The sequence below is a fragment of the Ipomoea triloba genome, chromosome 7 (genome assembly GCF_003576645.1).
Source record: "Ipomoea triloba cultivar NCNSP0323 chromosome 7, ASM357664v1".
In the NCBI taxonomy this organism is placed as follows: domain Eukaryota; kingdom Viridiplantae; phylum Streptophyta; class Magnoliopsida; order Solanales; family Convolvulaceae; genus Ipomoea; species Ipomoea triloba.
In genome coordinates, this window is record NC_044922.1 from 22,748,746 (window position 1) to 22,761,965 (window position 13,220).

Consider the following 13,220-nt stretch of genomic DNA (forward strand, 5'->3'; position numbering starts at 1 on the left):
TTTAAGAGAGATACCGGTGAGAATATGAACTGAACGAAGGAGCAAGTGGCATCAAGAGACTTAGATTTACTTCTTTATTATTATTATTATTATTAAAATCTAACGATATTCGATTCGGTTCGCTTTTTACTAAATCGTTCGGTTCGATTTACAAAAATCGCGAATTGTTCAATTTTTCAGTATATTACTAGTTCGGTTCGAATAAATCGAACCGAATTGCCCACCACTGGCTTTTATTATTTAGGCCGATGTTTTAGACCAATATCTTGGGTTTTGTATGTACGATTACGAAAAGACCATCCGTATCGAACACAACTAATGTATCAATTTTGAAACAAAGAGAGGTATCAAATTATATGTTGTAGAATTTTTTTTACATTTATGTGTATTACATATTATTATAGTAATTCGTACAATAGATACATAATAATTTATTAATTTGGGGAAGATGATAATTAAGGTATTTTAAAAGATGAAAAAATTGTCGTTTTGGGTGTGGCTGGGATCGCAAAATTCCTTAATTTTGAGAAAATTACAATTATTATCAGTTTTGTGCCCAACTTCCTCATCCCCGCTAACTTTGAACGCGTCTTGTACGAAAGACTCCACGTCAATCTGTTTATTCCCATCCGTATCCCCAGTACTGGCCGTTAATGGAATAAACGGCGGCCTCGCCATTCGCACAATCCCGTCCCAATCAACGCCTCGGAAAAACTCATGGCCTTTGATTTCCTCACCTGAGATCCTCTGATCGGGGTCCTTCTCCAGCAACTTTCCGATCAGATTCCTCAGCGCCGTCGGTTCTCCGACCAGGTCCGGCTCCTTTGACAGTATCCGATAGAACGTCTCCTTCCGATTCGCGCCCTTAAACGGCGTCGTGCCGTACAGCATTTCGTACAACATCACGCCTAGACACCACCAGTCGACGGAGAAATCGTGGCCGTTCCCTAGTATGACCTCCGGCGCTACGTACTCTTCGGTCCCGACGAAGGAATTCGACTTTTCAACGGAGTCGGATCTTGACGAGGAACTCACCGACGAGCTTAAGCCAAGTTCGTACGGATGTACTGAGTCCTCCTCCGGCGAGATTCCTGACCTGCATAGCATGTACCAGGAAGGAAGCTTCTTCCGTGCCTTCTCTGGCTCAGATTTCGAAGGTGACTTAACAACAACAACCTGAGGAGTTTCAGAAGATTTGGGAGATAGTTTTGTGGAGAGATCGAAATCGATCAGCATTATATGACCATTCTCCTGAATCATCACATTTTCTAGTTTCAAATCTCTGTACACAATTCCTAATCCGTGAAGATACTCCAATGCCAGTACTAACTCCGCTGCATAGAATCTGAAAATTCAAATTCAAATTCAAATTCAAATTGTTCTAGTATTGATCGCAGTAATTCCAAAATGGAGTGATTATTAATATAATATAGCGGTTATATTAAATGGGGGAAATACAGGGAGATCGACTCACCTAATGATATCACCAGAGAATATATTTTCCGTTTGCTTCTTTCTCAAAGTGTTTAGATCCCCACCGGGACAGTAATCAATGGCGTAACCGACGATTTTCTGCGTGGAAACCACTCCGCGGAGCTTCGGCAGAAGAAGATTTTCGAAGGAGCTCAGTACTTGGCGTTCGAACCAAATTCTTCTGTACTCGCTTCCATTGCCGCCGCCGCTAGCGAGCTTCTTCTTCTCTACGGAAGCGCGCGAGATTGCCTTGAGCGCCAGCAGTTCACCGTCGTGAGTTTGGACCAGGAACACCACGCCTTTAGCTCCGCGGCCAAGAGCGGCGGTGATCTTCAGGTCCCGCAGGTTGAGAGAAACGACCGATGATAGAGCTCCGTCGTCTTCGTTCATGACGGGGCGGGGCGGCGCGTGAGTGATCAGACGAGACGATTAATTAAAGGGCCGAATTTCTAGGGATTCTGGTAGGATATAATACTGTAGTAGTAGTAGTGGGAATGAAGAAAATTGGTTAGTTGAGGTTGGAATTTGATGCGGTTGAACCGAAGTGGATGGGGAGAGAAAAAGAAAGACGTTGGCTTTCATTAATGGAGTACATATTCCTACGACCGTATAAAAGGTGGGAGGGGGATCCATTTTCCTTGGTGAAGAAGCTTCTATCACTTATTGCTACAGTGGAATTGTAATTCTTTTTCAATACAATTTCTTAAGGTTGTAAAATTTCATTCTTTATTTGCAATTTCGTCTTTTCATGGAATAGAAATTCTTACACCTCCCCTTAGAAATAGAAATTCATCACCAGTTTACACGGTCTTAGCTCAAAGACAATATTTAATAGAAGAGACCAAGATTCGAAACTTAATACTGGCAGTGTGAGAATATACTCAATTTTAAAAATTTTGCATAGCCTAAAAATGTCATGTGAATATGATTCTTAGAAAAACTATAAAAAATGAATCGAAAAATAAAATTTGAGAATCTTATATTCCCTATCCTAACCTCACTTTTCTTTTTTGAACAAAACAAGATAACCTAATATTATCATATTTACATCTCTTTATGTGGGATAACCTGAACCAAACACCTCACCCCGTGGAGTAGATAAGAAACATAATATGGTTTGGTTCGCTAAAAAATAGGCATTAGGAGCTATATTACGGTGTTTGAATGGTTTAAGATCACCGCGGTAGAGGAGTCAGGCAGTTAAGCAAATGCGTCGAGGAGCCAGACAGCTAGGCAGATGGGTCGGCAAGTAAGGCAGCTAGACAAATGAGTTGAGGAGTGAGACGGATGGAGGGATGAGTGCAGTAGGAGGCCATACTATTGAGCAGGGGATCGGAGTCATACGGGGAATCTGGGGGAGGAATTAGGCAAATAATCAGGTCGGCTTAGTGTAGAGGTCGACACGGCGCAGACCTATAATTCATAAACGATTTGTTCCTCTTCCAACGTAACATGAAAGGAAAACCACTAGATATGAAAGGCGGATGTCATGAAATATCGAAAGAAGATCCTATAGCAATTAGGAAAGAAGTTGTACACATTCATTATTTATTTACTTACCTAGTTTAGATTGATTTCTTACCTTCTAATTAAGGGCTCACCCCTAATGTATAAAACACTACTAGGGCCTTGAATAAGGGTTAAGCTCTCTAATCACATATAAAACAATAAAAATCTTTTAATTTTCGGTATTATCCCGTTCATTTTTCGGTAGTGTTAGCCCTACTGACTATGCCAGTGGTCATAAAACCAACAACAACAACGGGACAACTGACCTGGAGATTTAAAGCTGCTCCATTCCCAAAGCCAATAATCAAAACTTTGACCTTTTGTTAAGGATGGATGGGTCCTTTCCACTCAACCACATACACCCTCTAGGTTATATTTAAAGAGTTATTAATTAATGATGACAACTTAGACATTACAAAAATAGATGTGTGTATGCGGACATGCATCTCTCTATATAATAAAGCCATATCGCCTAGGCCAATCAGAATTCAGCATTTTCCCGTCCATACAAAGTGACGTCGTTTTGGTCACTTATCTATGTACATAATATTGTAATATTTATACATAATATTGATTACCTCTGTACATAATATATTCATTCACACGACTGTTTTCTCTCTTATTTATTACTTTTGCACTGCCTCACTGAACAATAAAAAAAACTTAGTGTTTAATTTTATTGTTTAGTGATTGGTAATTATTCCATATTAATTTGTTTTCACCCTTTCAATATTCAGTTCCATATATATATATATATATATAACTTACTAGTTTTTTTTTATGCGCGATGCGCAAAACATAGGTGCTCAATATTAGTATTTTATATTAAAATTTAAATTTATTTATATTTTAATATAGTAAATAATAATAATAATAATGTAAAATATTTGTATAAATTGAATATTTATATTTTAAAAAATAACTAACATATAACTCTAATATTGAATGTGTATATATTATTATTATATTATTGAATAAGATAAGAAAATATATGGTGGATGCATGTGCATAGTAACAATAGTGGAAAAGATAACAGAAGCTATAACGGTAGAGGTATATTTGTCCAAAATATTATATAGTACAACTTTTATAGCATGATGTACAAAAAAAACTTAACAGAAAAAACGGACATAAATGGGGGTATAACCTTCATTGACATTTATTATGTTTTTAGATATCATAGATATATAATAATCTGTATCTATATCTATAGATATATATATACAAATACTACATTGTAACAGAGTCAGTAGTACTCAAAAAAAAATATATATATATATATATAAAATATTTACAATTAAAATATTAAAATATTACAATATTACAGTCACACTTTCCCATATTTTGGACGTTTACATGTCCAATGAGAATTGAATGATTCATTCATTAAAGGCTGAAAGCCTTTACAAATGTAAAGGCTCCATATATACCGAGATATATACAAACAGTTCACATCTCCAGGCCAGCAACTCTATCTCCCATTTGTTCTGCTTTCTCTGATCTGCACAATTTTTCAACCTTTGCTATTAAAATGTCTAACCTGTATGTCCTTGCAAAAAACATATGCCCAGATTATACACGTAAGGCTATAAGGCTCCGGTTAGTATGAACTTATATTGTTCCTAAAGGAAGGAACAATGAGTTAATCAAGAGTCAAGAATGCCTTTTTCATGACTGAGGTCAATTTTTCTTCTTCTAACTTCTAGGTATTATTACAATTATTGCTTTCCTTTATTTTTTTTCCTACTGCAGTGATAATTTGAATTTTTTAATGAACTGATAATGGTTTGATAATATTCTAATATTTTGTTGTAATCCATTTAAAATTTTCCATATTGATGTATTCTTGTGGCTACTGCAATCATAATCTATAATTGTATCTGACTTACCACACATTTAAGTCTCATATCACATATATGCATACATGTACTGTTTGTTGCTGTCTGTAATGTGTATTGTTCTAAAAAATCTGCAAAATATGATAAATTTTCATGAAATTATAGGTAGATATTGCAAATTTGAAACCTGAACATATGGATTAATCTGCTTATTTCAATACACTTACCTTAGAGTCATACCTTAGTCAATCCCTGCTGCTTATTTAAAAACACAAATCTCAATTTAATTAATCCATGTAGATTTGTGTTTTTAAATCTGCAAAATATGACAAATTTGCATGAAATTAATGGTAGTTATTGCAAAATATGGTAGTTATTGCAAAATATGACAAATTTGCAAGACCCATTCCAGTCTTGAAGGTAGTTAATGATGAAGACTTGGTTTCAACCTACTGTACCTCATGGAATGATGATCAAGATCATCTCTCTAAAATGATTGATGAGGAACAAAGCGATTCAGATGCTGAGGTATTTTTTTGGTATTTTACAACTGATATTTATACATTAACTGCTAATAGTTACATTGTTAAAAAAATTTAACAACTATAATGACTCAGGGAAGCGAATCGGGAGATTAAGCTAGCAGTCCAACTGTAGAATAGACTGGAAAAAATTAGAACTGAGGACACAGATGATCGAATTGAACCTGTATCCACAAAGAGAAGTATCCTAGACCAGTTTTCCTCAAGCCAAGACGTCAAGAGATCCAATTATGTTCTAATTAAACAGGAAATGAAATGACTCTGTCCTAATTTTTGGAAGTTGTTTGCCATTGCTTTGACAATTGTTTTTTTTTTTTTTGGTTGCTCGATGATTTAGACATTTGATGGTTTTAAACACTATGCACTTTTGTCTGGATTTTTGGCTATTTTGCACATGTGCCAAACTGCAGGGACAAACTCTGAAGGAATTTAGTATGCACTTTATAGTGCATTCACTGCTATTTACTCTGTTTTTTACATTTTGTTTTTTAATTGAATACATCTTATGAGCTTTCACTACACTTGCTTGCCGTCACCGTCTCCCACTCAGCAAGGTCACCGTTGCGTCTCCTACTCCAGACTCCCAGTCGCCGGTTGCCCTTCTCAGACTCTCAAAGTCTCAGTTAGCCAGACTGTCACTGGTTTTGGTTTGCAGTGTAGATTGTAGAGGACTAGAAGTAAATTTTAGTGGTTTTGATTTGTAGTGTAGATTGTAGAAGACTAGAAGTAAACTTTAGTGGTTTTGACTTTTTTACACATTTAGTATTAGTGTATTGAATATATATTTTATCTTAAAGTTGAATATGAGAAATGAAATCAGAAAATTAGATAAATGAAAAATAGGAGATATGGAGAATGAAAATTGAAAAAAAAATAAAGAATTAATCTGATGAAACGACCCCTAAGAGTATCTTCTATTGATTATGCCCCTCGAAGATATAACTCTTATAATTAGAAGTCTCTTAGCTAGGCGTGTGAACATCTTCAAATAGAAGTCAGGGTTCAACTTTCGACTCTTTTACCTAGACATCTTATTCTTCAATTCCCATCATTGCCAAGAGTTCCATATAAATTGAATCCTTTCTTCTATCATATCTTCGAATCAATTAACCTAACGTTACAATCAAAATTATTCGCCTGATTCAAAGCCCATTCTTTTAACCTAAATCTTTTGACAAACACTTATAATTAATGTTACTCCGTACTATTTTTGTGTATTTACTAATTTATTAACTTTGCTAAAGGGAAAATGACACTTTTTCCCCATATGTTATGTGCATATAGCACTTTTCCCCCCTGTGTTATTAAAGTGACAGTTTTCCTCCCTGAAATGTTAAATTGACATTGTTACCCTTAAAAATAATTATTTCATTTATTTTTCTTCTCCAACAAATTATTATTTATATTTATGGATGATCATGATTCGGTTCGAACCTAACCAAACACTGTAACAATCATATCGAAATAGTATGGACGGTTCTGGTTACGATTCAAAACCGAAAAATTTAAAATTAAATAATTGTTGAACCGTGAACCGAACTTAACCACAGTCATATATAGTGAAAATAATCAAACACTTATTTTGATAAATCGGACCTATTCGGTTCCAATTTCGATTTTAAACCGCCAATCAAAACTTATGTATTTATTTACTACGTATTTATTTTTATAATTTTATTTCTTATTTAAAAATAGTCTAAATTGAACAATTATTTTATTTTATTTTTCGGTTCTGAATCGTAACCGTAACCGTAACCGTCTATACTATTTAAGTTCAATTGCTACAGTGTTCGATTAGGTTCGTATCGAACCGTGATCTTCCATACATATTAGTAACAATTGATTGGAGAATAAAAATAAATGAACTAGTTATTTTAAGGGCAAAAATGTCAATTTAACATTACAAGGGAGAAAACTACCACTTTTAAAAGAACTGAGGGGGGAAAACTGCCACTTTAATAACACAGGGGGGAAAAGTGCTATAAACATATAACATATGGGGAAAAAGTGCCACCTAAATATTTTGACAAACATTTATAATTAATGTTACTCTGTACTATTTTTGTGTATTTACTAATTTATTAACTTTGCTAAATTTGTTCCATTATCAAGAATTTTTGCCTTTACAAATTTTCTAAAGATAAAAATGTACACTTTTAATTTTTGGGAATCAAATTTAGTAATGTATTAAGCTAGTGTCACCAAAATCTTTGTAAATTTGGAAATTAAATCATATTACTCTTTATGCCACAAAACAAATTCGGTAAAATTAAAATTTTCCCTTAAAATATTCGTAATTCTAGATATTATTGACTAACATGGTAAAAATCTCTATCGAAACCCAAGTCATAAATTTAGAAATTTATATTTATTTTACTTTAACCATAAAAAAATTCCACAAAGTGAAAAGTCTAGGCTATAAATACGACCTTCATTCTACATTATCAATATACATTGTCTCACCGTATACTAGTGAGTAAATTCAATTTTCTTGAAAAATGTCTCGTAGAAATACTTCTAGAGGAGTGACAAGAGGTCGACAAAGGCTTCCCCTTGCTAGAATAGAAAATGAGGTTCAACGTCTTGTAACATTTTCAAAACGGCGCACTGGTTTATTTAAAAAAACCAGTGAGATGTCCACTTTATGTGGCACCGAGATTACGATGGTGGTATTCTCACCATCCGGCAAACCTTTCTCCTTTAGCAACCCTGATATGAATACAGTCCTTACCAAGTACTTTGGTGAAATCCCCAGAGCAGAAGCCAACGTACCTGAACATATTATCCGTGCTCAACGGGATGCTAAAATGAGAGCGATGACCTCTCAAATCAACGTCCTTGAAGCTCTAATCGATGAAGAAATGTTGGTCGATCAAGCTTTGAGAGAGGCTGAAAAAGGTAGACCATCCATATCTGATCTTCAATTGCCTGAGCTACAATCCATGGAACACCACATGAAAACACTCCTTGATCAAGTACCTGAGAAATTAAATATGATTTCCATAATGGGGGCACAATCTCAAGCCATGGAAACTCGCTTTGGAGCCAATGATGGCGCTGGACCAAGTGGTGTTTAAATTATTTTCATCTCTTACTTTGTTCTAGTACTTTTTGCAATTTTAATATTTTATTTTGAATTAAGATATCATTTCCTATGGGTCTCCTAGGGTTTTGATAATGTTATTTAATTTTGGGTTAAACTTGGCTTTACTCGACGGTACGCATATTGTAAGGTTCACAAGCCTTGTTTTAATGATATTCGCGTCTTATTACCTTTTAGCAATTTTGTTGATTGTCAATCTTTTTTATTTTTTTTTGTTTATTTCTTATGAGGTTGGATATGATGCATGGCTCAGTCAATTAGGTGCATGTTACAATTCTTTGTCTAAATAATAAATGGTTTGCTTGATGCTTGAAACTTCCCCTACAAATTACTCCTACGCTGGTTGTGTCATTAGACAGTACGTATCAAATGATAAAATGACACTTTGATAAGGTGTCCTTTCGTTTTGTTAGTAGATCAGAGAATAAGCTGGTTCATGCTTTACCTAGGGCAACGAGTTCATGTTCTGGTTCTTGTAATTGGTTTCATTCTTACCCCACTTGTATTCAACATTTGATTTTTGATGTTTAATATTAATGCTGCTTTTTGTTTTTTTTTTTTAAAGAAAGATAATTTTTATTAATCTATATCCGTTCACAATTTTTAAAAAACATGGGTGTGTCACTTTTCTTTTGGAGTATTATATTATATATATATATTTTTTGTTTATTTATTTATTTTGTTTTGTCATTATGGTGTTCGATATGATTCTGGCTTATTTACTAATGGTGGCTAAGTGGTGAAATATAATTTTTCTATCTAAAAGTTATGAGTTTAATTCTTAATAACTCTTTTAATCGAGTTCGTCACACAAAATCATTTAGTGCATTTTATTTTCTTATAAACTTATGTTACATTAATTAGTTGACTAATTGTGCATAACATATCTTAGGATCGTGTTACGTCAATTTAATAGAAATACTTATACTCTAATTAATATACAAAATTTCAACCAAATCACAGCATATATTTAGTATAAGAACATAGATAATACTTGGAGTTTGTTCCCCACCATACAACAAAAGAAGAATACAAGAAAAGTTTAAATCAAAATTAAAGAAATTTAGAGCAACATATATTAGACAAATTGGAAAACACTTTTCTTAATTTCTACCCATGGAGATATTGTATGTCACAAGACATGTTTGCTTAATTTTACGCAAAGAAGGCCTTCTTAATCTTCTGTAATTCCCTGCTCATTTCATTCATAGGCATGCGGTCCATTGGTGATGTTGAAGCACAATCAAGCCCAGTTTTGAAGATGGAGAAGAATAAGTTATGCACCTTGCTCTCTTCAATTTCCACCAAATTAGCATGATTCTCCAACTCTTCGTTTTGTCTTATTCCAAGGTTGCTAATTTCTAGGCATGCTAGAAGCAATGGGTCAACAATTTTCATCACTTGCTCCGATAATGCTGCTTCAACATACTCATAGATACTCTTACATCCACCATTCGTGAATAAAGCATCTGTGGGTCTTTTAGCAGTGAACATTTCTAACAAAAGGATTCCAAAGCTATACGCATCTCCAAAAGTTGATGCCTTTGCTCCTATCCCGTACTCTAAAGACAAATGATTTGTGAAAACAAACAAAGCAAATGAAAAAATAAAATTAATAGAGCATTTTAATTTTTGGGAAAGAACTTCTTCAACATAAGATATGATATGATATATCAATATGACTTTTTCTCTTAAGCTAGCTAGTTATGGAAACAAGTGGTAAAGTTTTATGACAATATTCTTACCTGGTGGAACATAACCAATTGAACCCTTTAATCCAATGGTACTACTTTGTTCACCAATTGGATCTCCAATTGTATGTGAATAAAGTCTTGATATACAAAAGTCTCCAACATGAGCAGTTAAGTTGTTATCGAGCAGTATGTTACTTGGCTTTAGATCACAATGAATAACCGTGGGCTCACAATCATCATGGAGATAGCGCAATGCAGAAGCTACATCAATTGCAATGTTTAACCTTTGAAGAACACTTAGAACAGTTGTCCTTGCATTAGATGAATGTGTATGCAACCACATATCCAAATCCCCATTTTCCATGAACTCATAAACCAAAGCTTTGAATTCATTACCTGCAAAATCACAACTCGAGCAGCAAGTCAAAATTGGAACAAGATTTCGGTGGCGTATGTTCTTCAACACTTTACATTCTGCAAGAAAGCTCTTTGTAGCTCCATTTTTTAAAAGGTCAAGTACCTTCACCGCAATTGTATGTTCTCCAACACCTTGATCAAATCTTCCTTTGTAAACAGAGCCAAAACTTCCCGAGCCGATCAAAGTTGTCTCAGAGAAACCATCAGTAGCTTGATGCAGGTCTCTATAAGGGATTTTGGAAAGCTTTTCAACTTTGGATGACTTAGCTGATTCCACTCTTTTTTGTTTCCTCCAACACAATGTTAGAAAAGCAATGACTGATGCAAACACCAGAGCCGAGCAGATACATGTGAAGATAACAATCATAAGCTTTAAATGCTTTCTGTGTTTTGTTTTCTTCACACGACATGGAGGCAGATTTAGCTCAGGTATACCACCGCATAGCTTTTTGTTTCCAAGCAATGATACATTGGTTTCCACTGCAAACACTCTAGCTGTTGGTACCTCCCCCTCTAGATCATTGAAAGAAAGGTTCAAATATTGCAAGAGTGAGAGATTTTGGAGGTCTCTCGGTATCTCTCCAGTCAACTTGTTGTTTGAGATATCCAAATACGTAACGCTTGTTAAGGAAACCAAAGACGGTGGGACTTTACCTTCAAAGAGATTATCATGCATATCAATATATCCAAGGCTCAAACAATCTCCAATTGTATCTGGAATTTTGCCCGACAATTTGTTCCCAGAGATGTCCAAGGCATTTAGTGTTTTCAATTTGCCCACGGAAGGAGATAAGGGACCAGTGAATGAATTATGGGAAAGGTCAAGGTACTTAGACAAAGATGGCAAATTAAAAATTTGTTGAGGAATGGTTCCATCTAGTTTGTTATTTTTCATGTACCATTCATTCAAATTCCTGAAGTTTTCCACATTTGAGGGTATATTGCCATCAAAATTGTTGTTATATAAAACAAGTGAAGCTAGATAAGTAAGGTTAAAAAGAGTGGGTGGCATTTTTCCAGATAATTGATTTTCATAAAGACCTAAAACTTGTAATTTATGCAATTCACCTATCTCACTTGGAATAATACCTGATAATAGACTGTTTCCAATATCGAAAGCAATCAAGCTAACTAGATTTTTTATTCCTCTAGGTATTGCTCCAAATATCTTATTCCCACCTAGATATAAAATATGGAGCTTGGATGTGAGGTTAGATATGGTGTTTGGCAATTTACCTTCAAATCTATTATTATCAATGGAAAACATATTTAAGTTACTACAATTGGACAAAGATGTTATAAAAGCCAAGTCATTGAGGGGACCATTGCCACCTATACCAAGAAGATTGTACTCAAGGTTCAAGAATTGCAGATTTTTTAACCTTCCAATATTATCTGGAACTTTACCTACAAGATGGTTGTCAGATACCTCAAGAGTTTGAAGCTTAGAGGCATTGGGAAATGAAATTGGGATGGTACCATGGAATTGGTTAAGGCCAAAATAAAAGCCTTCTAAATTTGGCATGGTGTCTCCTATGTAGCTTGGAATGATCCCTTCAAGTGAGTTTGCAGATGCCGAAAAAATTTGTAAAGAAGTGATATTGAAGAAAGAAGGCGATAGTGTACCAGTGAAATTGTTGCCACCAAGTGAAAGGATATTTAAACCCCAACACCGCGTAATCTCATGCGGAATACGTCCCTCCAAATGATTCATCTCCAAGCTCAACTGTCGAAGTGATGACAAATTCCCAAAAGTGGGAGGAATTCCACCTGTCAATCTGTTTCTACCCAAAGACAGTTCTTGTAGCTTCTTCAAATTAGCTAGGAATGCAGTAGGGAGCTTCCCTTGGAGGCCATTTTCAAAAAAATAGAGTCCCCTTAGTTGTAAGCAGTTGCTCAGATTAAGCGCAACCAGTTCTCCCGTCAGTGCATTCACAGACAGGTCGAGAGATCTTAGTCGAAACAAACCACCAATCTCTCCTGGGATTTCACCGTACAACTTATTGCTATTGAGATCAAGAACCCTGAGGAAAGTGAGATTTCCAATATGAGGAGATATGGTTCCCACTAACCCCAAATCAGGAAGCCTCAACGCCACAACTCGTGGGTGTCGACGACCACACCTCACTCCTTGCCAACCACAATGGTGCACAGAGTCATTCCAGGAGTTAAGTAACACTCCATGCGGATCATCAGAAATCCGGCGTTTAAAATCTAAAAGGGCAATTCTATCGGTCTCATTTGAGTAAAGAGTAGCTGATGATGACGATACGAAGGAGTAAGTGGAAAGGGTAAGAGTACATATTAGGCAAAGCAGTGCAGATGAGAAATAATTATAAAAGAGTAGTGAGAGGGTTTTCTCTTGGCTCATCTTCATCACCTCAATCTCGATCTACAATTCTATTCAATAATAATTCCACAGATTTAGGTGTTTTTCTCAGCTCACTGATATGCCATTTTGTGATGATTTCTAGAACAAATTAAATACGCTTCATGCATGCTCAGCTCCACAGTGAGTCACCCCAATTCAGAATTTTATAATACAAGTACGTTTGACAAAATGAGGCTAGCTTAGTAGACTTGGAAATTCACCACTGCCAATTCCATAGTAGTTTCGTAATCCACGTACACTGTTCTAGAAGTC

The 13,220-nt window shown here is 35.2% G+C and overlaps 3 protein-coding genes across 3 annotated transcripts; 1 reads left to right on the forward strand and 2 right to left on the reverse strand.

Moving 5' to 3' along the window:
* Window positions 1-327: 327 nt before the first annotated feature.
* Window positions 328-2,215, reverse strand: LOC116025932 (serine/threonine-protein kinase OXI1-like). The gene is made up of 2 exons (XM_031267312.1): window positions 1,475-2,215; window positions 328-1,345 (listed from the first exon to the last, which is right to left on the reverse strand). Exons 1-2 carry the CDS (start codon window positions 1,861-1,863, stop codon window positions 466-468), a joined length of 1,269 nt encoding a protein of 422 aa, XP_031123172.1. The 5' UTR covers window positions 1,864-2,215; the 3' UTR covers window positions 328-465.
* A 5,645-nt stretch (window positions 2,216-7,860) lies between these two features.
* On the forward strand, window positions 7,861-8,439 carry LOC116024351 (agamous-like MADS-box protein AGL29). Its single transcript, XM_031265244.1, has one exon. The coding sequence runs from the start codon at window positions 7,861-7,863 to the stop codon at window positions 8,437-8,439; it is 579 nt and encodes a 192-aa protein (XP_031121104.1).
* Window positions 8,440-9,620: 1,181 nt separating this feature from the next.
* Window positions 9,621-12,953, reverse strand: LOC116024352 (putative receptor-like protein kinase At3g47110). The gene is made up of 2 exons (XM_031265245.1): window positions 10,211-12,953; window positions 9,621-10,027 (listed from the first exon to the last, which is right to left on the reverse strand). The coding sequence occupies exons 1-2, from the start codon at window positions 12,951-12,953 to the stop codon at window positions 9,621-9,623; spliced, it is 3,150 nt and encodes a 1,049-aa protein (XP_031121105.1).
* Between the last annotated feature and the right edge of the window lie 267 nt (window positions 12,954-13,220).